The following is a 27,500-nucleotide window of genomic DNA, read 5'->3' on the forward strand; positions in this document are numbered from 1 at the left end:
ACTGAGGAATTTCAACATAAAAAATTCTAAATGTTTTTAGGCTGTAGAAGTGAGTTTTCAGTGTGTGGGATCTATGCTACCTGTTCCCCCTCGCTAAATCTGTATTAAGTTCTCCCAGGGGAAAACATGTGTTTCCTGCCTGTCTTCTTGTCTCTGCCGGGTGATTTCCTTTGTATTTACCAGGTCATCCAAAAGGCAAGCCAATAACCTGAGGCATACCGTGAAGCAGGAGAAGGGCGCAACTTGAAAACAAGCGAGTCAGACTCGAGATCTCATGAGAAAAAACTCTCAGAAAGCCTCCCAGGGGCTAATCCAAAGTGCTGCCTGCTCTACGTTCATTTCCTGGAGTGAAGCAATCATTTACCACAGTTGGGGCTGGAAAGAAAACCCACTTATTGTTGCTGGGCATTTGCCACATTGCAGACAGGTGTCTGGAGATGCAAGGAGTTTGCCCTTAACTTATTGTTTATTCTCGAAATTTTCATCTTTATTATTCCTTTCCGTACTTCCCTTCAAGTGCAGTGAAATTATGTCCAGCGTACCTTGAATCTCAGTGAAGTATCAAAAAATTGCCCCATTTGAAAGTGATATATATCAGTGAATAAATAACCACCTTGATTCTTACTCTGGTTATTATTGTCCACAAGACAGGCATTTTGAGGGAACTTTCACTCATCTGTCATCCCTCTACTTACAGGAGTCGATGACCCACATATCGTTTCTCTCAATTGCAAAGAGGAACGCAGAGTCTTGTGTGTTGCATACTTCATTTTTCCAAACCAAGAGCTGTTCTGCAGTTAATTATGACATTCAATTAATCTTTAACTAACTATACTATTCAATCTATCCACTCCATTGATTTAACTGTAACTGTAAATACAAGTATTAATTAAGGCCTGGGGTTTAATTCTGTTTTCCCCGTGTATCATTATCTTCTGTTATTTTACTGTTTGATAATGGTGGCATTCCCGCTGTGCTTCTATTAAACAGGTGAGTCCCTATTTCTGGCCACCATAACCGTAACAATATATACAATATTATGTTTGAATAGAATCTACTATTTACCGGTTACATTTATAATTGTAATAACCGCAGTGCCCTCTTAACTTCTCGGTTTCTACACACTTATTGGATACGCTGGTCACTACATGTAGGACAGGTTGATGAGAAAACAAATGTTGCTTCGTGGATTATCAGGAGAGTGACCCCGCCCCCCCTCCACAGTTGATGTGGTAAACATGGCGAGATTCTATTTTGCCTTGCAAAGTGTCCCGGCTTCACCTTGTTGACCAGTTGCTTCTGGCGCTTTTTTAATGACATGGTCAGTTTTACACATCCTTCTAATGAAAATATTGTAAATAACTTAAATACCATTGTTGCTAATCTTATTGTTTGTTGTCGTGGTGATTTTTAAAATGTTGCTATGAATCTATTCATTAGATTTGCTTCTAATTTTATGTTATTAATTTTAATTCTTTCGGAAGACATTGACCATGACCCTGGGCATGCTACTCATCACTGTAAGAAAATTCTAAGAAAATTGCAGAGTTCTTTACCCAAATAGTCGAGTCTTAAGGTCAAATTTTCTTGATCCTGAGCTCACATCAGAACTATATTGCTATGGTCTTATCTGAGACACTTGTAAGTAGTAACAAGTCAAAGCTTCAGTGTTTAATCCAGGTGTTTGGAGGCACTGACTGCATTTATCTCCATTAACATCCACATACACAAAGTGTGGCTGCGTACATTATGTCTGGACAACCTATTTAACGTCAAAAGTTTTGAGTGTCGTTACTATGAAGTTGTTTACTTTAAGGTTTTCAGTAAGTTCTACAGTTCATGTATTTGCTCTTTATAATCTATTTATGACTGTCTCTTAGATAAGATTAGTATGGCTCAGTCACAGGATTCAAAAGCTTCTGCTTGTTTTTTTGTGGAGAGTGCAGTGCAAAGCACAGTGAGTAGTTTAATTCAAATCTCACTGATTAATATAGCCGGTCTGCTCTTGAGTTCTTGTATCCAGCAATTCTGTCCAGCTAACTGAGGAACCCATGCATATTTCTTGTAATAGATTTGACCTTATGGTCTCAAATGTTCCAGCTATCGTTAAGTCAATGTCTAACAGTATATAGGCACTTTCGACCATTGTGCCATTGAGATGGACCATTGGAAATATGGTCTGGCTTAAACCTAGAGCCAATTTGGATCGCATTATTGAAGCTTGTCAGGTACTAAATATTTTAAATGCTATATCTGATCTAAGTCTCAAGAGGAATTTGAATGAAATGCCAATGGTTATTTTACCTGGGTATGTCCCTAGAAAGGTCATCAAGATCATGGCAAGTGACCAGCCATGGTTTGATGATACACGTGGACAAGCTTGCCATATATAAACGGGTAAAATTCAGCACATGGAGATGCAATTGTTCACATGAAAACTATACCATTTTTGTTGAGCCTTGCTGTGCTGCAAATAGCATGTACCAAATAGGTGAGAGAAATTATAGTAACTCCTCAAAGAGGAAACCAAGAAAATTACCCAGCCTCATTTGTGATGAACTAAATAGGCATCTTCTGTCTTTGGGTCAGGCTTGTCTTCCATCCCACCAATACTAACAGTTGATAGTAGACTGGTTAATGGCCCTAAGGAAAAGGCTGAATTGCTTCACTGAGTTTTTCAAGTTAAGAAATCAGTTGAGGCTGTCCATTTCTATGATACCATTCCAGAACTAATCCTGCAAAATTTGCATTTCACTCCAGGGATGTTAAGAAAACTCTTAATAATCTTGATAGCTGGGGTGGAAAAGATCCTGAAAAGTTTCTCCCTTTTTGTTTTATGAGAAAGGTTTCTAGTGTGTTGTCTCCCAAGATTAGTAGATTCTATAGATTTTTATGTTGAAATAGTGTCTTCTGATAAGAGCAAGCTTAGTAATACAGTGCTCATTCCAAAAAGTGGCATATTTACAGACTACAGTAAGTACAGTCCATTTTCTATTCTCCATGTGCTCTCCAAAAGAATTACTTTTAAGCTACTATAAAAGTATGTGGAAGCCAAAGGATTGTTAGCAGATAGTCAATATTCATATACGAAGCAGTAAGGTACCTGCGATGCTTTTTAAGATTGACATGACATTTGCAAGAGAACCTTGATAAGATTTTTGAGTGTACAGTAATTCAAATAGATTCAAGTACTGCTTTTGATTTAGTAAATCATGAGGAACTTATTTTTAAATTTCAGAATCTTGGAGTGGGTGGATATGTTCTAGGATTACTTCAAAATTTCTTTGCAGGTTGGAGCAGCAAGTTCCTGTTGATGGGATCTTTAGTGAACTAAGACCTATTGTGTTTGGAGTTCCACAGGGTAGTGTTCTTGGCCCACTGTTATATTTAATGCATACAAGTGATATGGTTGTAAGTCTGGAAAACAAGATTGTTCAGTATGCCAAAAATGCAACACTTGTGGATGTAGTAGTCTCCACTTATGAGAAATTAAACTGCCCTTAGTCTCAATCATGACATGGAGTGGATTAGTGAATTGTGTAGCCGGTGGGGTATGAGGCTGAACTCCACTCAAACGAAAGCACTATTGATTAGTAGATCTCATACTGATTTTCCATCCCATCCTCCCCTTCAAGTGGATGGGACACTGCTTAATGAGTCTGAAACCTCTGACTCCACTTGGTGTAACTATTGGCTCACGTCTTACTTTTGAGAAATACTTAATGAAAATGTCAACAAAGGCCGTACGTAAGTTAGGTATTATAATTATTTAAGTCTTCATATATTTATAACAATGATAAAATCAAGGCCACCTCTTTTAAGTCATACGTCCTTCCTTTACTAAAATACTGTTCTCCGGTGTGCATGTCTGCTTCTGTCAGAGATACATCTCTTTTAGCTAGAGTAGTTCATGGTGGTTGGTTTCTGTTTCCTAGTATTACTGTAGTAGTTATGACTTGGACCATCGACGGATAGTCCCTGTTTGTCACTTTTTCATAAGTTGTATTTTAACAACTATCATCATCACATTTGATCCCTGATCCTCTTTTTTTGTACTCAGAGCGACCAAATTTGCTGAACAGCAGCAACAATATTCAGTAAATGTGCCAATCTGTATACCTCCTCAATTCCTGAGGTCATTTATTTCTTACACCGCTGGTCTGTGGAACGGTCTCCCTGAAGATGCTGTGCAATTAGAACTTCAAAACCTAAAACAAATCTTCTTGTATCTTAATAATTTACCTGCATTTTTATTTATATATTGATTAATTCATTAATTTATCATTTTTATTCTTTTCTAATAACGAAATAACTCTTTCTGCGTATCCTACTATCTTTTGTAATTTTTTCCAATGAACACCATATTCTTTGGAAGCTTGAATTTCAAGTCAGTGGTCCACGTAAGCTCGTTCCATACTATATGTAAAGGGTTTATCATCTGAAATAATAATAATAATAATAATAATAATAATAATAATAATAATAATGATGATGATGATGATAATGATAATGTCATATGTTAGCGCTAAAAGACTCATAATATAGGCCTAATTCTGATTTTTTTTTTCGACCGTATAACACATCAGGCATGTCAATCGTCCGTAAAAATAAACACAATCAGGCATGTCAGCAAGACTGAAGAACGACGATTGTTGACAAAAACCAGCGTGATTACAATGGACCATTAAAATCAAATCGTGGTAATATGAATCACTTGATCATATATGTGTCATATACATGGCTAACAGAAAATTTAAAAGGAAAATGCAAAGATGAAGAGATAGAAAGAAAATTTAAAGGAATACAAAAGTGTGTACAAGCTTAGAGTTATAAATGTCATGATTTTATAGAAAACTCCTCGATGATTAATGCCAATTTATTAATTTAAACATCTACATATAGAAGAAGCAAACTGCGTGGTATCTGATGCAATCAAACCTTGATTAATACTGTGCAATTAAAAACAATTCCAGTTTTCATATATAGTAATGCCTGTTGATATCCTTGGTAAACCAAATTTGAAAATCTATAATGTTCCTTGGATGGATATTATTACCTAACGGTTTTTACAAGCTAATAAAAATTCATTGATATCAAAAATGAATATATATCTGTATGTATGAATATATATATATATATACACACACACACACACACACACACACACACACATATATATATATATATGTATATATATATATATATATATATATATATATATATATATATATATATATATCACAAAAACAGCTACATGACTTCACTGTGCATATATATTCCTATTACTATTATATTCTCGTGTTAGACTTCAGTGAGATGGGATGGTTTAGAATCCAGGTTCTTTAATTTACAAAAGTACAATTTATTAAGAACTAGCTCTCGAAGACAGTCTTCTTATCATGTACAGATGCTCCTCCCAACATATGTTATTTTCTTTTCACTCATCCCTGGGATGACCTATCTGAAGACCTCCAGCTCCTCCTGCCCTTCCCTGCAGGCTTCCTGATTAAGCACACGACCAAGGGGCTCAAGAGGACCGCAGAGAAGCGCAGTAGCAGCTGAAGACCAAAGGGCAGGTCATCCCAGGGATTAGAAAAAGGAAAAAAACACATGATGGGAGGCAGCTCCCCCACCCGGAGTGTAGGTGTTATCTCCTTAGTGCATCCGTACCTGATGAACAAGACTGTATGTCTCCGAAAGCTAATACTTGATGGATTGTACTTTTTGTCAATGAAAGAAACTAGAATCTAAAATCAAGATCGAACATCAGGGAATTCGAAAGATGGCTCGTCGATTTTTATCAGAGGACGCCCTTTTTCAGTTTCTAGTAGAATAGTGGATCAATTCTGGAAGATGAATAAGACATGAGGAGAATAATTAAAGACTGCTTGGTCTATGTAATAACACACACACTGGATTCAGTGCCTTCATGTACAAACACGACTATTTGATGCAATCAATATATGTATGCATAGAATATAAATTCACGTGTATATAATCATGTGGTAACATGGGCATATGCCACTTTATACATCAGAGTATACACATGTACACAGACACTCATTTTATATATATATATATATATATATATATATATATATATATAAATATATATATATATATATAGGCCATATTTCCCTATATATATATATATATATATATATATATATATATATATATATATATATATATATATATATATATATATCTGGTTTCAGACATAGATATAATATATATATATATATATCACTGTCATAGTCATAAATTAACTGCTACTCAGGAAGATATATATTTCTGATACTATACAGGTCTGGTTTCAGACATGAGAAATAACTAGCTAACGGTCACTGTCATACTCATGCTTTAACTACTGACTCAGGTTTAGCCCTTTCTGTAGAGAACGTCGACTTCCTCCGCACACTTCTCCATTACCTCTTTCTTGTATGCATTGTGTGTGCTGTCGCACTTCCTGGTATTCAGACATCCTCTTTTGCAATATCCTTTTCATGACATCTATCGTTTGTGTGTGTGTGTGTGTGTCTGAATAATGATGTCTGAGTTCGCATATGTGTGTGCCTAACTAGGTAAGGAGAAAAAGAAATGGTGGATGTTTTAGGTGATTTAAATGCAAAAAAAGAGTAAAAAATTAGTCAAAGTTTCTTCGGCGCAATTGAGTTTCCTATACAGTGTATGATGCTGCATGGAACTTTCAGTCACGGCCCATGAAACCTTAGCCGCGGCCATGAAACTCAGCCACGGATCGGTGGTGGCCTCAGCCACGGCCCATGAAATTCTTAGCCACTGGTGGCCTGTGTTGTTCGCACCTATAGCAGTGCCAGAAGTACGATTATGGCTAATTTTACCCCGTAAATAAAATAAAAATTACTGAGGCTAAAGGGCTGCAATTTGGTATGTTTGATGATTGGAGGGTGGATGATCAACATACCAATTTGCAGCCCTCTAGCCTCAATAATTTAAGATCTGAGGCAGACAGAAAAGTGCGGACGGACGGACAAATGGCCATCTTAACAGTTCTCTTAAACGAAAACTAAAAAAACGGTCTTTGTAAGACTCGGAAAACTTGGAAGTGCCAAATGAAGAATGCAATATTGGAATTTTGGAAACAAAAAACAACTGAAGCGCAGCAAAAGTTTTCTGTACCAAAATCCATGCGACTCAAAGGAACGTAAACTGTTCATCTTTTAGCAATCAGCACAGAGATTGCTGAACGAGCTACCTGGCAGGCAGCAGGCGCATTCTTTCCATCACACAAATCTGGGAATTCTACACCATCACAGGTTTCAGGACTCGAGGCGCAATAGCCATTTATTTGTAGGCAGGCCTCTGTTGTGCACCTTGATAATCATATTTAACGGTAATAGCTAATAAAATTGATCGAATCTGCTTCCAGTCGGATTCCAGGTATGTTTGCGATCACCAAGATCTTAGATAAAATTATCTGTTTTGTCATCTATTTTCAGTGTTCTTCTGGTAAAGAGAGAGACAGAGACAGAGAGAGTGAGCGGGGGATGTGGAGGTGGGAGAAAGGGGACGATTTCCTCTTGTGTCATTTGAGGAAGACACATTTATGGGTTTAAGCTGTTGAACTTCCTGTTTTGAATTAATATTCACTGATTCAGTGAAAACAATAATAATTTCCTGACACGCTCATGACTGATGAAAATACAAATGAATGCCAAAATGAACATGACTCATTGCATTTAAAAATACATAAAAATAAACTATAATAAAGAATACCAAACCAAAATTTTTCATTTATTACTTCTGCAAGAAGAGCTCAAATGAAAAAATGGTCTTTTTGTAAGATTCAGAAAACTTGCAAGTGTTGAATGAAGAAAGAAATATTGGGATTTTGAGAAACAAAAACCAGAGTCAAAATCCACAAGACTCAAAAGGAACAAAATTGTTCACCTAAAACATCAACACAAATCCAAGTAATGGATCAGCTTACCAGGACGCAGCAAACGCAGTTCTCTCCATCACACTCCTCTGGGATTATTTTTCCATAATAACAGTTGTCAGAACTCGTGCAATAGCCATTTGCTTCTTGGCACCCTTTAGTTGGGGGACAGACTGAAAGGAACAGTTCCAATTTTAGTGTCTCTGTTAAGGTCTTGATTCTGAGGGATATATATGTTGTAGACAGATTTAAAGCTTCGAATTAATTACTGGAAGACAAGACAGATACACAGGCCTAATGAAATGAACTTTCACTTCTATAGCTCTAGCTATTGGACCAGTGAACGCACGGCGGTTTATCCTTCATGGATTAGAGATTAATGAAAAATCGCAGTGATACCATATGAATCTGACCCTCTCCAGTACAACGAATTAATCAAATAAGATTAATAAAAAAATATGACGCACCCTGATAATCACTTTTATTGCTAAATTCTAATAAATTTGATTGAATGTATTTCCACTTGGATTAGAGGTATCTTGACAGAGAATGGCAATACATATGAAATTACAGTCTTTGCGATCCCCATGATCTTAGAAAAATGATGTTTCGGTCATCGATTTCCACTTTCTTCTCCAGGTAACGAGAGAGAGAGAGAGAGAGAGAGAGAGAGAGAGAGAGAGAGAGAGGAGGAGGAGGAGGAGGAAAGGGGATGCTTTCCTCGTGTTATTTAGGCATAAAAGAGATTTGCCAGTGTAAGCTGTTGAATTGCCTATTTTGAATTAATATCCACTGAATCACTGGATACTGTATTTATTTCCTGACATGCTGATGACCGATGAAAATACAAGCGAGTGCCAAAATGAGCATGACTCATGGTATTAAAAATACGTAAAATACTATACAGCAATAAACAAAAAATATGATGTCCCTTGACAACAAATTATTCATGAAACATTCTGCAGACACTGTAAATATCTGAAATTTCCAGTAGGATTCCAGAAACTGTGACCAGGATGAAAAATAAAGAAAATGAAAAGATGAAAAATAAAGCAAATGAAAAGATGAAAAATAAAGAAAATGAAACTTTTTACGATGGCACCGATTGTAGGTAAAATGTCCTGTTTTGGTTTCGGACGCTGACAAAATTTTCCCTGCTAGAGAATCATGGCAAATGAATCATATTTCTGAGGTGATAATTCTGTTTGTGCCATGAAAATGTCAATTCATATTTCTCCCTTATTTTCCCTTACAGGTAATGTCAATTACTGAAATACCAACTCTAAACTATTTTCATTGTTACTTCTGTAAGAATAGAACAAATGAAAAAAAAGTTCTTTTTGTAAGTTTTAGAACACTTGCAAGTGTTAAATGTGAAAAAAAGAAATATTGGGATTTTGAGAAACAAAAAACCAGAATCAAAATCCCCAGGACTCAGAGGAACAAAATTGTTCACCTCAGAAGCTCAACACAGACCGAGTGCTGGATCAGCTTACCTGGAGCGCAGCAAACGCAGTCCTCTCCATCACACCCCTCGGGGACTATTTTCTCAAAACAGTTTTCAGGTTTCGTGCAATAGCCATATGCATCTTGGCAGGTCTGAGTTGGGGGACAAACTGAAAGGAACAGTTCCATTTTTAGTGTCTGTGTTATAGTCTTGAATCTAAGGGGAATGTCTGTTGTAAACAAACTTAAAGATTCAAATTAATCATTGAAATGCAGTGCAGATACACAGGTCTAACCAAATGAACATTTACTTCTGAAGATCTATGCTCTATTTCAGTGAAAGTAGGGCATTTTACACTTCATGTATAGATATTAATAAAAATCCACAATGATAATAAATGAATGATGACCCATTACTTTGGAAAGAATGACTCAAATAAGATCAATAAAAATATGATGCACCTTGAAGACTATTTTATCCATAATTTCCAGTAGAATTAATCGAATTTATTTCCAGTGTTATTCCATATATTGTAACAAATAACGAGAACAAAAGTTAGATGGAATCCTTTGCATTCTCCATAATCTTTAACAAAATTACCAGTTTACATCATTGATCCCTGGTATGTTGATCGAGAATGATATTAGATAGGAGATTGCAGTCTTGGCAGCCACCATGATCTTAGATAATACGATCTGTTTTGGTCATCGATTTTCAGTTTGTTCTTCAGGTAAAGAGAGAGAGAGAGAGAGAGAGAGAGAGAGAGAGAGAGAGAGAGAGAGAGAGAGAGAGAGAGAGAGAGCATAGGAGATGTGGAGGTGGTGGGTGGAGGTGGGAGAACACTTTCCTCCTGTTTTATTGAAGCACAAGACATACTTACCGGAACTTCCTGTTTTGAAGTAATATCCACTGATTCAGTGAAAGCATTGTAATTATTTCCTGACACACTAATGACTGATGCAAATACAAATAAATGTCAAAATGAACATGACTTTTGCATACAGAAATACATATAAAATTATAATAAAAAAAAAAGTGAAGCACCTTAACATTAAATTATTCATGAAGCATTATGCAATTGCTTTCTAAATGTCTAAAATTTCCAGTGGGATTCCATATTAAGTATAATGGCCTGTTTTAATTTCTGACGTTCACGATTTGCTCTGCAGTTAAAGATTCATGGCAAATGAATCATACTGTTTATGAATTTAATAATTTTATTTGTCCTATGAAAATGTCAATTCATATTCCTCCCGTATTCTTGATGACAGTTAATGTAGTTTACTGAAATATAAAATCGAAACTCTCTTAATTTTTTAGTTCTACAAGAATAGATAAATGAAAAAAATGGTCTTTTTGTAACATTAAAAAAACTCGCCAGTGTTAAGTGAAGAAAGGTTGGGATTTTGAGAAACAAAAGCCAGTGTCAAAATCCCCAGGACTCAAAGGAACAAAATTGTTTGCCTCAGAAGAGAAACACAGACCGAGTGCCGGATCAGCTTACCTGGAGCGCAGCAAACGCAGTCCTCTCCACCACACCCCTCGGGGATTATTTTCTCATAACAATCGTCAGGTTTCGTGCAATAGCCATATGCATCTTGGCAGGTCTGGGTTGGGGGACAAGCTGAAAGGAACAGTTCCATTTTTAGTGTCTGTGCTATGGTCTTGAATCCGAGGGGAATGTCTGTTGTAAACAGATTTAAATATTCAAATTAATAACTGAAATGCAAGGCAGATACACAGGTCTAATCAAATGAACTTTCACTTCTTTAGTTTTATGTACTAGTTCAGTGAAAGCAGGGCAGTTTAAACTTCATGTACTAGATATTAATAAAAATCAACAGGGTTACTAAATGAATATGCCCCATTACTTTAGAAAGAATGAATCAAATAAGACCAATAAAAATATAATGTACCTTGAAGATCATGTGTATCAAAAATTTCCAGTAGAATTGAACGAATTGCTTCCCTATATTGTAACAAACAAAAACAGATAGTATATGGAATCCTTTGCATTCTGCATAATCTTTAACAAAATGACCAGTTTACATCATTGATTCCTGGTATGTCGATCGAGAATGATAATTGATAGGAGATTGCAGTCTTTGGCAGTCACCATGATCTTAGATAATATCTGGTCAGGTCATCGATATTATTTTGTTCTTTTTGGTACCTTACAGACCTTACAGTTCGTTCATTGCCACAGGTCCCTCAGTGTGGGCACCTTTGTTCTTCTTCCGGTAATTTGCATCTTCCAGTTTTGGATGAGAGATGCATCAAGAGTCGAGAAACACATCTGAGCTGCACTCCTGTTATGTTCCTCAGAGAGAGGTAGCGCATTGAATAGAGAGATCGATGCTGGTGCGTGGTGGATTAATGTCAAAATGTGCTTTCCTTAGTTTTCCTGGTATAGTTTTGGGTATAGAGAGAGAGAGAGAGCGTGGGGGATTATGCAGATGCTTGTAAATATCTAAAATTTCCAGTGGGATTCCATATTAGGTACAATTACCTTTTTTGGTTTCTGATGTTCACAATTTGTTCCTTCAGCTAAAGATTCATGCTAAATGAGTCACATTATTCCTAAATTTAATAATTTTTTATACAATAATTTGAAAGACGGGACTGCTGCCAGCCGAGCAACACAAGTCATAAAAGAAGCTGGAACCTAAATACCACTGTACCTAAGGCTTTACCTGGGCAGGCTAACTGCCTTGCATAACAACGTGTCTTCCCCAACTTCCTGACTCAGCAGTGACCAAATTGACAGCATTTCAAGTTCCTCGCTGGGTGAGCGGGTTCCGTTCTCAGCTCCACTCTGTTGGTCGTGAGTTCGAATCTCCGACCGACCAGTGAAGAACAAGAGGAATTTGTTTCTGGTGATAGAAATTCATTTCTCGCTATAATGTGGTTCGGATTCCACAATAAGCTGTAGGTCCCGTTGCTAGGTAACCAAAACGGTTCTTAGGCACGTAAAAATAAATCTAATCCTTCAGGCCAGCCCTAGGAGGCTGTTAATCAGCTCAGTGGTCTGGTTAAACTAAGATATACTTGACAGCATTTCATTCGAATTATCCTTTCTGAGTGAACTGTGTGTTGATTATGTTCTGTCATGTCAACACATCATTGTGTGTTGATTATTTCTATCATCTTCACTCAGAAAGGATAATTCGAATGAAATGCCGTCAATTGGATCGCTGCTGAGTCGGGAAGTTGGGGGAAAACACGTTGGTATGCAAAGCAGTTAGCCTGCCCAGGTAAAGCCTTAGGTACAGTTGTACTTTAGGTTCCAACTTCTTGTATGACTTGGTTGGCAGCGGTCTCATCTTTCAATTGAAAGGCCTGGGTTCGATCCTGATGTGAGCCAGAAATTTATATAATATATATATATATATATATATATATATATATATATATATATATATATATATATATATATACATATATATATATATATATATTTATATATATTATATATATATATATATATATTTATATTGTGTGTGTGTATTACTTTTGCAGTAATCGATTTGTAATGCTAAGAACGAAATACCGAATTCATAGGTACTTCCGCCTCACAATTAGGCCAAAGTACCTTACCAATTAGAGGAGTCTTTGCTTCCTTGGCCCAAGAACTTGAAACTTGCATGTTGAACAGTGGAAGGTGGAAAAATTTATATCGCATCTAAGTCCTGACCCAGCTCTAAGCAGCTTCAAAAACTGGAAACAGATGCAGTAGCATTCCAAAAACCAGCATTAAAGGATACACTTCCGAGATCACCTCTGTTGTTTAGAACACTGCCTGGGTTGGTTGGTTCCTAAGAGCTCACTCTACACACACAGTTCCAAGCAAACTGCAGTACACTGTTCGTGTTAGGTACAGAGCTATTTAACTCTAAACAGTTTCCAAGCTTTCTCTTTTGACTGTTCACCCATTTCCCATAGGCTCTACTTCCTTGATAGCGCACCTTACCATAACCAGTGTTAACTTCTAACTCATAATGACAGGAGCCGATGCAGAAGTAAACTAAAGACCTCCGTTCATTGGATTCATCTGAGGCAAAAGGAAATGAAAACAGAACAACGGGGAGCTATGCTCCAATTAAATAATAAAGGAGAATCAACCAAATCATAAATCATGGCTGAAACCCCTAAAATCTAATGGAAGAACTGAGATGGAAGAAACCGGCAATCTATGGATGAAAAACACCAGAGATGTTGACATACCAAGAACGTTAGCAATGACGTCACAGAATGCCGGTACCAAATACTGGATGGCTGGGAGAGACATTGCTATGTGGGAGAGGTAGAGGGTTCTTGCATGATGTCACCCCAGAACCATGACAACAGCCGGAGCCATCTGCACAAACTCATGAGGCGACTGCTACAAAGCGAGAGCTGTTCTATCACCAGGCTAACTCACTCTAGATAAATAAGCGGCAGAAGAGGAATAGCCACTATTACGAACAGGAATAATTGTCACAAGGTGAAGAATACGAGAAAATAGTGGGGAAAACTGAGTAAGAGCGGGGAGGGTTATCGTCCGCTCAGAGGACGATAAAGGGTGAAGCAATTGATAACAAAAGAATTGACATGTGGCTCAGAACTACTAAGTAAATGTAATATGTCTGTATCCCTAAATAACTCTACCAATTCACACACATCACTATCACTCCAAAACAGATGATACATGAGCTGGTGAATGCGAGCGCTAAACTACCAAATGACAGTTGAGAGAGGTAGAGAAGGGCACAGGCCTTGGTCCCGAAATCTGTCACGGTTCCCTGTCTACAGAGAAGACCAACGGGTACAGGCAGTCCAGGGGGCTGGCTACAGACAGACGTCAAGGATCTGACACCTTCTCTCTCGTGGGGAAACTGAAAAAGGTCTAACACTGGGGGCGGTTCAATCTTTGCTCTAATATATACGGTCAAATTTCTAACCATAATAAAAAAATATTTCTCAATTACCTATTATTTTTCTCATAACCAGATAGGGAGCGAAAGAAGGCAAAGCAGGAGTGAGAGAGGAATTAACCTAGGCTATAAGGTAGACTAATGAAGGAGAAGTAACACCAGAAGACAAAAGGAAAAGACAGAGTAGGCTTATGGTGTGACCTGACGAATTGTCTATGTAATTTATCAGCCTCTATCATTTTCTGATACTTCACAAAATTTTCATCCTCTCATCAGATCACTCCTTGTCTTCACATCAAGAAAACCACACTCATGCCTCAACAACTAGGCTAACATCCACATGGCCATCGTTCACAATCGAAACATTCAGTTTCTACAAACTCTTTCCTATACAGCCTAATGCTTTCATCTCTGCTTGCAGATGACATAATCGAAAAACAAAAAACATGCACTATATCATACAGGAGAAAATCAGCCAGAAATAGCCAACAATATTATTAACGTCAATTCACACTGTTTGCAGAGACAGTCCTAGCAGGTTAGACGAGCATTTTTTTGTTTTATTTTGAATGCCGATCGCCCCTGATGGCACGAAGATATACGCTAGCTTCAACCAGAGATAAGATTCATTCTAAATAATGTCAATTCATATTCCTCCCGTATTCTTGATGAAAGTAAATGTCGTTTATTAAAATATTAAGTCGAAACTCTTTTCATTTATTACTTGTGCAAGGAAAGATCAAATAAAAAAAAATGGTCTTTTTGTAACTTTCAGAAAACTTGCAAGTGTTAAATGAAGAAAGAAATATTTGGATATTGAGAAACAAAAACCCAAAGTCAGAATCCACAAGACTCAAAGGAACAAAATTGTTTGCCTCAAGATAAACACATACCAAGTGCTGGATCAGCTTACCTGGAGCGCAGCAAACGCAGTCCTCACCACCACATCCCACGGGGACTATTTTCTCATAACAGTTGTCAGGAGTTGTGCAATAGCCATATGCATCTTGGCACTCCTGAGTTGGAGTTGGGGGACAAACTGAAAGAAAGTTCCATTTTTAGTGTTTGTTATAGTCTTGAATCTGAGGGGAATGTCTGTTGTAAACAGATTTAAAGATTCAAATTAATCATTGAAATGCAGGGCAGATACACAGGTCTAACCAAATGAACTTTCAGTTCTGAAGTTTTATGCACTATTTCAGTGAAAGCAGGGCAGTTTATACTTCATGTACTGGACATTGATAAAAATTCACAGTGATACTCAATGAATATGAGCCATTACTTTGGAAAGAATCAATCAACTAAGTCCAATAAAATTATGATGCACCTTGATGACTATGTTTACCCATAATTTCCAGTGGAACTGATCGAATTTATTTCCGATGGGATTCGAGATATTGTAACAAATAACAACAACAGATTAAGATGGAATCCTTTGCATTCTCCATGATCTTTAATAAAATAACCAGTTTACATCACTGATCCCTGGTAAGTCGATCGAGAATGACATTAGATCGGAGACTGCAGTCTTTGCAACCACCATGATCTTAGATAAGATGATCTGCTTTGGTTATCGATTTTCAGTTGAGAGAGAGGGGTGGGGGTGGGGTGGAGGAGGGACACTTTCCTTCTGTTTTATTGGGACACAAGACAGACTTACCAATGTAGTTAAGGAGCTTCCTGTTTTGAATTAATATCCATTGATTCAGCGAAAGGAATGTAATTATTTCCTGACACACTGACTGATGGAAATACAAATGATTGCCAAGATGAACATGACTCACTGCATAAAAGAAATACATATAAAACTAAAATAAACTTTGTGAAGTACCTTAACAATAAATTATTTAAGAAGTATTACGCAGATGCCTGGAAATATCTAAAAATTCCTGTGGGATTCCATATTAGATAATATGACCTTTTTTTATTTCTGACGCTCACAGTTCGTTCTGCAGCTAAAGATTCACGGCAAAAGAATTACATTATTTCTGAATTTAATAATTTTATTCGTCCTATAGAAAATTTTTATGATAGAATTAATTATTTGGATACATACCTACTCTTAAAGTTAGCTTATATCTTCGTGTCATTAGGTACGATTGGCATTCAAAATAAAACAAAATAATGCTTGGCTAACCAGTTAGGACTGTCTGTAATCACTTGTTTCCCACAAGGTGGCGATGGAATGTTTACGTTCTTGTCAGAATTCTTCACGACCACCCACTAAGATGTGGGGAGGCTGGGTGGGTTTCACTTTAATAGTAGGTAAGTATCCAAATAATTAATCTTATCATAAACATTTCATTACTTGGAATGAATCTTACCTATCTGTAAAGTTGGCGAATGACTACCACATTGAATGAGGATGGTGGGTTAGTGCAGCCTGTGAAACAATGTTCAGCCAAGCGAACTAAAAGCTTTTTAATGAGGGGAAAAAAGCATCTCAACATTCCTGCCTGTTGTGTGATGCTTACTGGCAACTACTGTCGCCAGACGCTGGAACCACAACAGGGTGTATGGCCCTCATAGTGAGACTTGCCAGGGGATCCTTACAGGGAAAAAAGGACTATCTCGTTGAGTACTAGTGACTCCTGTGCTTGAGTCAAAAGCCAATAACCAACAGTCCAAGATTAAAGACAACTACCACCTTCACATATGAAGGTGCGCTCCTATACATCAATGTGTACCTTCATGCTCTTAAAATTCAATAGCAGGATTTCCTAACAATTAACAATAAGCTAGAAAGCAAGGTTACTACCATATCTGGTTCATGAGGAAGAATTCCCTCTGCAATGACAGGACTAAGGGCTTAACACCTCATGCTTAATTTGAACATTTCTTAAATAATATGAGGCAAAAACAAGTTACATCTCCCCTGAACTGCATGGCAACCTTCTCTAGTGTGAGATTTTAAAGGAAATAAAGACATGCTTACCGTATGGAAGCCACGAGAATTGTTTCCAAAAATGGTAAAAGTTCAGGAATCAACTCTGTTCACTGACTCAAGCGCTCTTTGACATAGGAGTGTTTGGTCTCCTAACTCCACAGATAAATACTTAACTCCTCTTCCTAAAGAGTTATGTTTGTCCAGGTAAACCTTTAAGAGCTAGACTACCTGGACATATATCAGCCACTTCTTCATTGCCTACCAAAGCAGTTAAATTAAGCACTGTCACAAATCTGGGAAGGGCTCCACTTCTATACCTTTTCTATAAGCAATGAAAGAAAAGAGAGAGGTCGCCACTTGAACAAAGCCCACATACAAGGAATGGTTTGAAGCTCACTAACACACTTTGCCACAGCAGGAGCTAAAAGAAAAGTGTCATCAAAGTTCTTGAGTGATGCCTTATCAAAAGGCTCAAAATGATGTTATGTTAGAATCTGGAGGACTGTCTAAATTTCATTGTAAACAATGAGAGGAAGATTGAAATTTCCAGCACAAAAGATAGAAAACCTCCTAAAACTTTAAATCGTGAGTGATATTCCAGTCAGTACAATGCAAAACTGAATGCAATGATTGCCGAGACAGGAAACTGCTTTGCATACCTAAGAAACGGGCAGAACTTAAATCTGGATATCAAGTACACAGGTGCTGGATATCACTCTGGACAAGCACCAAGATCAATAAACTGACCAATGTTATTGATACATAAGTGTAACAGTGGAGGGCCTTCTAGACTTAGGGATTGCTTCTTTGGCCATTCTAGAAATGTCCTCAGCTCGTAACAGACAACTGACAATTTCCATGTGGTCAGGTGAAGCATGTGGAGGTTTGATGGAATCTTCTTGATAAGACTGTCTGAAAAGATCTTTCCTAAATCGAAGAGGACAAGGAACATTTACCACCAGGAAAGGACCACCAGGAAAGGAAGTTAGAGGAACCATTCCCTTTGGGGCCACCAGTGAGCCATCAAAATCATCTGTGTTTTCTGCAAAGCTCACAACTTGTTGAGTATTTCCTCAAAACAGTAAACACAGGAGAAGCATAAAGGTCTAGATTCGACCATTCTTGAAGGAAGGCATCAGCTGCCCATGCCAGAGGATCATGGCATGGAGGGCAGTAAACTGGGAGAGTAGTGTTTTTGGCAGTCATGAACAGATAGGTGTTTGAGTCTCCCCAGAAGTTCCACAACTTCTGGCAGACCTGAGGAAGAGGGGACATTCTGACTGAAGCCCTTGCACTTTTCTGCTGAGTTGGTCTTCAATAACACTGTTTTTCCCTAGAACAAGGAGAAGGAGTTTTTTTGCTAGCCTGAACTAATCTCGATTTGTGTCTCCTTGTCTTCTTACGTAAGAATCGAGAGGTTGAATTGTTGGAAAAGACTGCGATCGTATCGTCTCTAACTAGATGTTCTGCTTGCATAAGACCATTCCAAATTTCCAAAAGCTGTAGGCTGTTTACTTTCAAACTCCCCGACATCAAATGTTTCTCAGAACGGGCCCCCAATCTGCCTCCAAGACATCTGATGACAGTGTAAAGGTTCTTGAGGTCTACAGGACAACCCAGTAAAGTTCTCATAAGTGGTAGAAAATTGTCTATCTGTCTCTCTGGTGGGAAAAACCCCAAAATGAGAGAGCTAATCTTCATCTCCAGATAAACAACTGACTGGATCAGAAAAGCATGGTCAATATTGAACAAAATACCCAGCTCAGAGGTTAGACATAAAACATAATTCTTCACCCTCAAGGTCGTCAGAATCAAATTGGTGAGAATGAACCAGTCATCCAAATACGAGATACCTACTCTGACATCAAGCAGATGACTCCATCCTGCTAAAAACTCCAACACACAGGAGAATACTTTTCTTTGACTCAAGGTGTACTGGGATGTGGAAGTACGTGTCCTATGTGACGAAATAAATCTCCTTAGCCATTCCGAAAGGTTGCCAGGACCAAACTGAATGACTCATCGAAAAGGAGTAACATGAATAAACTTGTTAAGACTGGAAATGCCCAAAACTGTCCTCCAGCTCCCTCCCTGAGATCTTAGGAACAAGAAAAAACGATGGTAAAACCTTGGCAACTAGAATAAAATGGCTCGATGGCTTCGTTACATAACAACTGTCCAATCTACCCATTCCAAATCTGAACTTCTCTGTGTGAAGAGTGTGGAGGAAGGATATCAGGAAGATGACAGGGGTAAAAATATAACAAAAGGTACAAAGTATCCTGAGAACCATCACTACCAAAGGTTCTTCTTGCCGCTTTGCTAGACACTTTTGAAACCCTGCACATGGCCTTCTGAGGATCCCCATAGCCTACTTGAACTGGGAATTCAAAACATCAGTTACTATTACATGTGTAATTTTTTCACTTAGAATGTGAGTCAGATCACCACTGAAGCAGAACTAGAGAGTGGTTTGGGAAACTCTACATGGAACTCACATGCAAAAAAGGCTGTAGGGGCAAGACCTTAGAGGAAAGACTTCAAAGGTAGTGCTAAGAATTTCAAATCTCCTGATTCAAGACATCTTAATGGAAGAACCGAGATGGAAGAAAACGGCAATCAATGGACAAAAAACACCAGAGAAGGTGACATACTACAAAACATCAGCAATAATGTCATGGAATGCAGATAGTAAATGCTGGATGGCTGGGAAAGAGACGGCTCTGTGGGGAAGGCAGAGGGCTCTTGCATGACGTCACCACAGAACCATGACAACAGCCGGAGCCATCTGCACAACACTTATGAGGTGACTGCCAAGAAGCAAGAGCTGTTTTATCACCAGGTAACTCACTAGATAAATAAGTCAAGAGGAAGAGCTATGAATATGAATAATTGTCACAATAGAAGGAAAACTAAGTAAGATGGGGGGAAGGTTATCGTCCACTCGGAGGACGATACGCGCTGAGTAATTGATACAAAAGAATTGACACGCAGCTTAGAACTATTGTCACTAAAATGTAATATGTCTGTATCTCTAAATAACTCTACCAATCCACATACATCACTATCACTCTTTCCACAACAGATGATATAGGAGGCGGTGAATGTAAGCGCTAGACTACCAAATGACGGTTCAGCGAGGTGGAGAGGGGCACAGGCCTTGGTCCCAAGAAATGCCAAGGTTCTCTGTTTGCAGAGAACACAACGGGGCCAGGGCAGTCCAGAGGGTGGGCTACAGACAGACAGATGTGAAAGGCTCCGACACCTTCTCTCTCGCAGGGAAACCGAAAAAGGTCGAAGACTATGGGAGTGGGTTCGGCTTTCACCCTTATACTGTACAGTCAAATTTCTAACCATAATATAATAAAAGAATATTTCTCAATTACTTATTATTTTTCTTCTGAAACTAATAGGGAGCAAAAGAAGGCAGAGCAGGAGGAGAGAGAGAGGAATTAACCTAGGCTACCAGGTAGACTAAAGAGGAGGAAGAAAAGCAACACCGAAAAACAAAAGGAAAAGACTGAGTTGGCTTATGGTGTGCCCTAACAAACTGTCTATGTAATCTATCGGCCTCTAGCATTTTCCAATACTTCATAAAATTTTCATCCTCTCATCAGATCACTCATTATCTTCACATCAAGAAAACCACACTCGTACCTCAACAGCTTAACACAAGTGGCCGTCATGCACAATCGAAGCATTCGGTTTCCACAAACTTTCCTATGCAGCCTAATGCTTTCATCTCTGCTTGTAGATGACATAATCCAGAAACAGAAAACAAGCACAATAACGTACAGGAGAAAATCAACCAGAAATAGCCAACATTATTACTAAAGCCGATTCACATGGTCTGCACAAGGACACGGCATGAAGACTTCTGACAAGAATGTAAACATTCCAATGCCATCTGGTGGGAAACAGGTGATTACAGACACGGTCCTAGCAGGTTAGCCAAGCATCATTTTGCTTTATTTTGAATGCCAATCACACCTAACGGCACGAAGATATAAGCTAACTTTAGCAGTAGGTAAGATTCTTTCCTAATAATGTCAATTCATATTCCTTCCATATTCCTGATGAAAGTGAATGTCGTTTATCGAGATAACAGATCGAGACTCTTTTCATTTATTACTTGTTCAAGAATAGACCAAATGAAAAAAATAGTCTTTTTGTAAGTTTCAGAAAACTTGTAAGTTTCAGAAAACTTGCAAGTATTAAATGAAAAAAGAAATATTGGGATTCTGAGAAACAAAAACCAGAGTCAAAATCCACAAGACTCAAAGGAACAAAATTGTTCACCTCAGAAGGTCAACACAGACCAAGTGCTGGATCAGCTTACCTGGAGCGCAGCAAACACAGTCCTCTCCACCACACTCCTCGGGGACTATTTTCTCATAACAGCTGTCAGGACTGGTGCAATAGCCATATGCATCTTGGCACTCCTGAGATGGAGTTGGGGGACAAACTGAAAGGAAAAGTTTCATTTTCAGTGTCTCTGTTAAGGTCTTGAATCTGAGGTGAATTTCTGTTGTAAACAGACTTAAAGATTAGAGTTAATAATTGAAATGCAGGGCAGATACACAGGTCTAACCAAATGAACGTTCACTTCTGAAGTTTTATGTACTAGTTTAGTGAAAGCAGGGCAGTTGAAACTTCATGCACTAGATATTATTAAAAATTAACAGTGATACTAAATAAATATCCTCCATTACTTTAGAAAGAATGAATTAAATCAGATCAATAAAAACATGATGCACCTTGATGACTATTTTATTCATAATTTCCAGTAGAACTGATCGAATTTATTTCCAGTTGGATTCCAGATATTGTAACGAATAACAACAACAGATACAAGATGGAATCCTTTGCATTCTCCATAACCTGTAGCAAAATGACCAGTTTACGTCAGTGATTCTTGGTAAGTCGAGCGAATATGATGTTGGATAGGAGATTGCAGTCTTTGCAACTACCATGATCTTAGATATGATCTGACTTGGTCATCGATTTTCAGTTTGTTCTTCAGGTAAAGGGAGAGAGAGAGAGAGAGAGAGAGAGAGAGAGAGAGAGAGAGAGAGAGAGAGAGAGAGAGAGAGAGAGAGAGAGAGAGCATGTGAAGGAGGGGCACTTTCCTCCTGTTTTATTGGGACACGAGACAGACTGATGCCAGTTAATTAAGGAACTTCCTGTTTTGAGTTAATATCCATCAATTCAGTAAAAACAATGTAATTATTTCCTGACACACTGATGACTATGAAAATACAAATGAGTGCTAAAATTAACATGATTCACTACATGAATACATATAAAGCTATATTTAAAAAAATGTGAAGTGCTGAACAATAAATTATTCACGAAGCATTATGCAGAAGCTTTCTAAATATCTAAAATTTCCAGTGGGATTCCATATTAGGTATAATGGCCTGTTTTGGTTTCTGACGTTCACAATTTGTTCTGCAACTAAAGATTCATGGTAAATAAATCACATTACTTCTGAAATTAATCTATTTATTTGTCCTATGAACATGTCATTTCATATTCCTCCCGTATTCTTGATGACATTTAATATCATTTATTGAAATATTGAAATATTTAAAAACTATTTTCAATTGTTACTTCTGAAAGAACAGATCAAATAAAAAAAAATGGTCTTTTTGTAAGATTCAGAAAACTTGCAAGTGTTAAATGAAGACAGAAATATTGTAATACTGAGGAACAAAAACCAAATCCAAAATCCACATGACTCAGAGGAACAAAATTGTTCACCTCAGAAGGTCAACACAGACCAAGTGCTGGATCAGCTTACCCGGAGCGCAGCAAACGCAGTCCTCTCCATCACACCCCTCGGGGACTATTTTCTCATAACAGTTATCAGGTTTCGTGCAATAGCCATATGCATCTTGGCAGGTCTGAGTTGGGGGACAAACTGAAAGGAACAGTTCCATTTTTAGTGTCTCTGTTATAGTCTTGAATCTGAGGGGAATGTCTGTTGTAAACAGATTTAAAGATTCAAATTTATCATTGAAAGGCAGGTCAGGTACACAGGTCTAATCAGATGAACTTTCACTTCTGATGTTCTATGTACTAGTTCAGTGAGAGCAGGGCAGTTTATAATTCATGTATTAGATATTTTAAAAATTAACAGTGATACTAAATGAATATGAGCCATTACTTTAGAAATAATTAATAAAAAAAAAGATCAATAAAAACATGATGCACCTTGATGACTATTTTATCCATAATTACCAGTAGAATTAATCGAACTTATTTGCAGTGGGATTCCAGATATTGTAACAACAGCAGGTATAAGATGGAATCCTTTGCGATTCTATAATCTTTAGCAATATGACCAGTTTACGTCACTGATTCCTGGTATGTCGATTGAGAATGATATTAGATAGGAGACTGAAGTCTTTGCAACTACCATGATCTTAGATAATATGATCTGCTTTGGTCTTCGATTTTCAGTTTGTCCTTCAGGTAAAGAGAGAGAGAGAGAGAGAGAGAGAGAGAGAGAGAGAGAGAGAGAGAGAGAGAGAGAGAGAGAGAGAGAGAGAGAGAGAGAGAGAGAGAAGGGGTGAGGGATTTGGAGGAGGGACACTTTCCTTCTGTTTTATTGGGACACAAGAGAGACTTACCAAAGTAGTTAAGGAACTTCCTGTTTTGAATTAATATCCATTGATCCAGTGAAAGCAGTGTAATTATTATTTCCTGACACACTAATAACTGATGAAAATACAAATGAATGCCAAGATGAACAAGACTCACTGCGTGAAGAAATTCATATATATATAAAACTATAATAAACTATGCGTAGTACCTTAACAATAAATTATTCATGAAACATTATGCAGATGCTTTGTAAATATCCAAAATTTCCTGTAGGATTCCATATTAGGTATATGACCTTTTTTCATTTCTGACGTTCACTATTTGTTCTGCAGCCCTAGATTCATGGCAAATGAATCACATTATTTCTGAATTTAATCATTTTATTTGTCTATGAAAATGTCAATTGATATTCCTCCCGTACTCTTGATGACTGTTAATGTCGTTAATTGAAGTATCAAATCAGAACTATTTTCACTTGTTACTTCTGCAAGAACAAATCAAATGAAAAAATGGCCTTTTCGTAAGATTAAAAAATTTAAAAGCATTAACTGAAGACAGAAATATTGGGATTTTGAGAAACAAAAACCAGAGCCAAAATCCACAAGACTCAAAGGAGCAAAATTGTTCACTTAAAACATCAACTCAGACCGAGTGCTGGATCAGCTTACCTGGAGCGCAGCAAACACAGTCCTCTCCATCACACCATTCGGGGATTATTTTTTCGTAACACAGGGCAGGATTTGTGCAATAGCCATATGCATCTTGGCATTCCTGAGTTTGGTTACAAACTGAAAAGAACAATTGCATTTTTAGTGTCTCTATTATGGTCTAGAATCTTAGGGAAATGTATTGGAAATGGAATAGGAATATTAAGCTGTGACCTGTGAGGTCAATCAGCATTTAAAGGGAACTGACAGTAAGAAGGTTTGAAAGGCGTAACAGAACGAAAACCTGGCAGTTGCATTATAAATCAATTGTTAGGGAGGATGGAAAGTCACATGGAAGAAAGAGGATATGAACAGATATACAGTGTAACGTGCAAGTGCTATTTGCAAGAGCACGAGAAGCTCCACTTATTTTAAAATTAACTTGAAAGAATAAAGCATGTACAGTACAGACGGTGAGTCAACTTCACGACCACCCAGAATCGAGGAACAGGGAGCGATCAAAACACCCCAGGCATTAGCACCCTCTAAATCCTTGGCGCCTTCATGAAGACTCCCCCCATCCTCTCTAAGCCTTAATCCCCCTTTGTCAACCTTTAATTTCCCCTGGGTACTGTCATTCCCCTGCTTGTCCCAGCACAGCTCGTCGATGCCGCCAAAACATGGGAGCCGGCTAGTTAACGGACATGAGCCACACGTGGAACAGACTTGAAGGCGGGACCAGAGGCTATATAAGGACCTGACCTGGGGTTATACGAGAGTTCGTTACAAGCCAGCATCAGAAATAGAGTCCTTGCCACGTCAGTCTCCTACTGCCCTAACCCCTTTCTGACCCAGTCAAAACTTTGTCGTGAACATAGTCCCACCAAAGTCCTTGCAATATCCCACCAAAGCCCCTTGCCTTATTGCAAAGTCTGACCTACACATCAAGACAACGCATCCTACGGGAAAGATACAGTCTGGATTTGGAGATGTCACGGCGTCCATTCTTCCACTTTAATTTTCATTCTTTCTGATATTTTTGCCCCTTGGAGTTCTGAGAAAATAGGTGAAGTGTTATCATTTCAAGCAACGTAAGGATTTCGTAGCATATCCTATTGAATATTGTTCCCTCTCAGCCTCCAGCACTTCCTAGGTGACTGTGAAAATGTTTTCTTTGCATCAAAGTGACAGTAAGTTTGTTTTGCAGAATAGGCGTTTGATGCTGTGTCTACCTGTTCACCCATTTTGCTAATTCCTGAATTCCCGACGTGGAAGAACACTTCAAGAGTAATTCCTGAAGACTTGTACGCCTATGTGGCAGAATTCTGTACATTTACTTATCTTTAGAGGTTCCCCCACAATGTGAGTTTATTTCAGAGTAGCATTAATTCTATAGTTAATAAATTTCGCCATAGATCGTAAAGTCTTTTGATGCTGTCACTATTTTGTGACTAACGTAATATCAGTGCCAAGGAGCTAGTGAGGAGCTCCCTTTGCAATATCCTTCTGACCTTTGTGAAGTCTTGCATTCCTTTTGAACACCATTTTAATGTACCGTTAACCTGCTTCTTTTCATGAGTTTAGCCAAGTAGTCAGATGAGACTGAATTGTGTTTAGGGCTAGATAGACCAACCCCGGGGTAGGTTCGTGAAAACAGTAAAAGGAAGGAAAGAGGTTACAGCCATAGGCCGAATGGATGCTGCAAAGAACCTTAAGTAATGCTCACAGTGCACCACGGAAGGTGCAATGACGGCACTCTCCCGTTACGGGGCTAAGGGAAATGTATGTTGTAAATAAACTTAAAGCTTCGAACTGATTAGTGGAATGCAAGAATGATGCACAGCACTAGTCAAATGAACTTTTATTAGGTCAATGAAAGAAGGGCAGTTGACTCTTCTTGCAATAATTTTAATAAAAAATCCACAGTGATACTAAATGAATATGCATCATTACGCAAGAAAATTAATCAAATAAGATCAATAAAAATATGATGCACTTTGATGACTATTTTATCCATAATTTCCAGCAGAGCTGATCGAATTTCCAGTGGGATTCATGATACTGTAACAAATAACTACAGCAGATGTAAAGATAAAATCCTTTGCATTTTCTATAATCTTCAATAAAATGAACCTTTAAGTCGTTGATTTTCAGTTTGTTCTTCCGTTAAATAGTCAATGTGATTAATTATGAAAGCTCTTCACTTTGATTTTCTGAATTTTTATTTTTGACAAAAATATTTCATATTTATTGCTTATTCGTTGTAATATTTGGAATGCTTTAAGTGCTAAATTAATAATGAAATCTTGAAATGTAAGAAACAATAATCAGAATTTCAGTACAGAGAAATTCTTGTGTGCAAAAATCCACACGACTCAGAGGGACAAAAGTTGTTCATCTTACTCTGGTGCTGTTTTAATTATGATTTCAATTATCATTTCAGTTATCAAGTACACTACTTTATTTTCTACAAGAAAACCGTGGTCCAAAAAATTATTTTTAATTAACTTTATCAAATGGGGAGTATCAGCATAGTCCTCTGCTTTAAAAACGACTGAGCAATTTAGAGCACACTTCCAGTTAACGTCGTTTGCAAGCATATATCAATTTCTTTTTCGTTTTTTTCTCCTTTGGGAAACGAAAATATCAAATTTCCAAATTAAAGGTCTTTTTGTTATTATTACGGCATCCAAATACCCCACATACTGAATGCATGGCTGCTGGAAGTTAATAAACGTGACACACAGATCAGGCGGTACTGTATAAATGTCGCCCACGTCTGACATCACAAAAGCTCCACCCACATGAGCGTAGCTCCTCACTGATGAACCGACCTCTCAGAGTATATTTAAAGGACCTTGCTTACAGTGTTCAATACAGACCGAGTGCTATGCTTACGTGACAAGAACCAAGCGTATCTCTCTCCTGCTCACAAATGGAGAATATTATATTGTCTTAGGTGCTTAAGCCTTGGAAGAACACGTAGAACTTTCATACTGGAGAATGTGAATGTTTACAGAACGGTATATAGGTATAAGCCATATCCTTTCTTACATTCTAATACCACCGCACGAAC

General features: G+C 37.8%; 1 protein-coding gene across 7 annotated transcripts in view; it reads right to left on the minus strand.

The window, feature by feature from the left end:
• The window catches only part of LOC136851312 (keratin-associated protein 10-7-like), a 117,226-nt gene that overhangs the window by 77,166 nt on the left and 12,560 nt on the right, over positions 1–27,500 (minus strand). For 5 of the 7 annotated variants that reach the window (XM_067125317.1, XM_067125314.1, XM_067125313.1 and 2 more), the window contains 7 exons: positions 24,446–24,565; positions 22,972–23,091; positions 21,508–21,633; positions 15,195–15,320; positions 10,873–10,992; positions 9,418–9,537; positions 7,973–8,094 (listed from right to left, as the gene is read on the minus strand). In XM_067125317.1, coding sequence (XP_066981418.1) covers positions 7,973–8,094; positions 9,418–9,537; positions 10,873–10,992; positions 15,195–15,320; positions 21,508–21,633; positions 22,972–23,091; positions 24,446–24,565 — 854 coding nt within the window. The remainder of the gene's footprint in view (positions 1–7,972; positions 8,095–9,417; positions 9,538–10,872; positions 10,993–15,194; positions 15,321–21,507; positions 21,634–22,971; positions 23,092–24,445; positions 24,566–27,500) is intronic. The other 2 variants (XM_067125319.1, XM_067125320.1) reach the window with 2 other exon arrangements.

The sequence above is a fragment of the Macrobrachium rosenbergii genome, chromosome 23 (assembly GCF_040412425.1).
Source record: "Macrobrachium rosenbergii isolate ZJJX-2024 chromosome 23, ASM4041242v1, whole genome shotgun sequence".
Taxonomy (NCBI): domain Eukaryota; kingdom Metazoa; phylum Arthropoda; class Malacostraca; order Decapoda; family Palaemonidae; genus Macrobrachium; species Macrobrachium rosenbergii.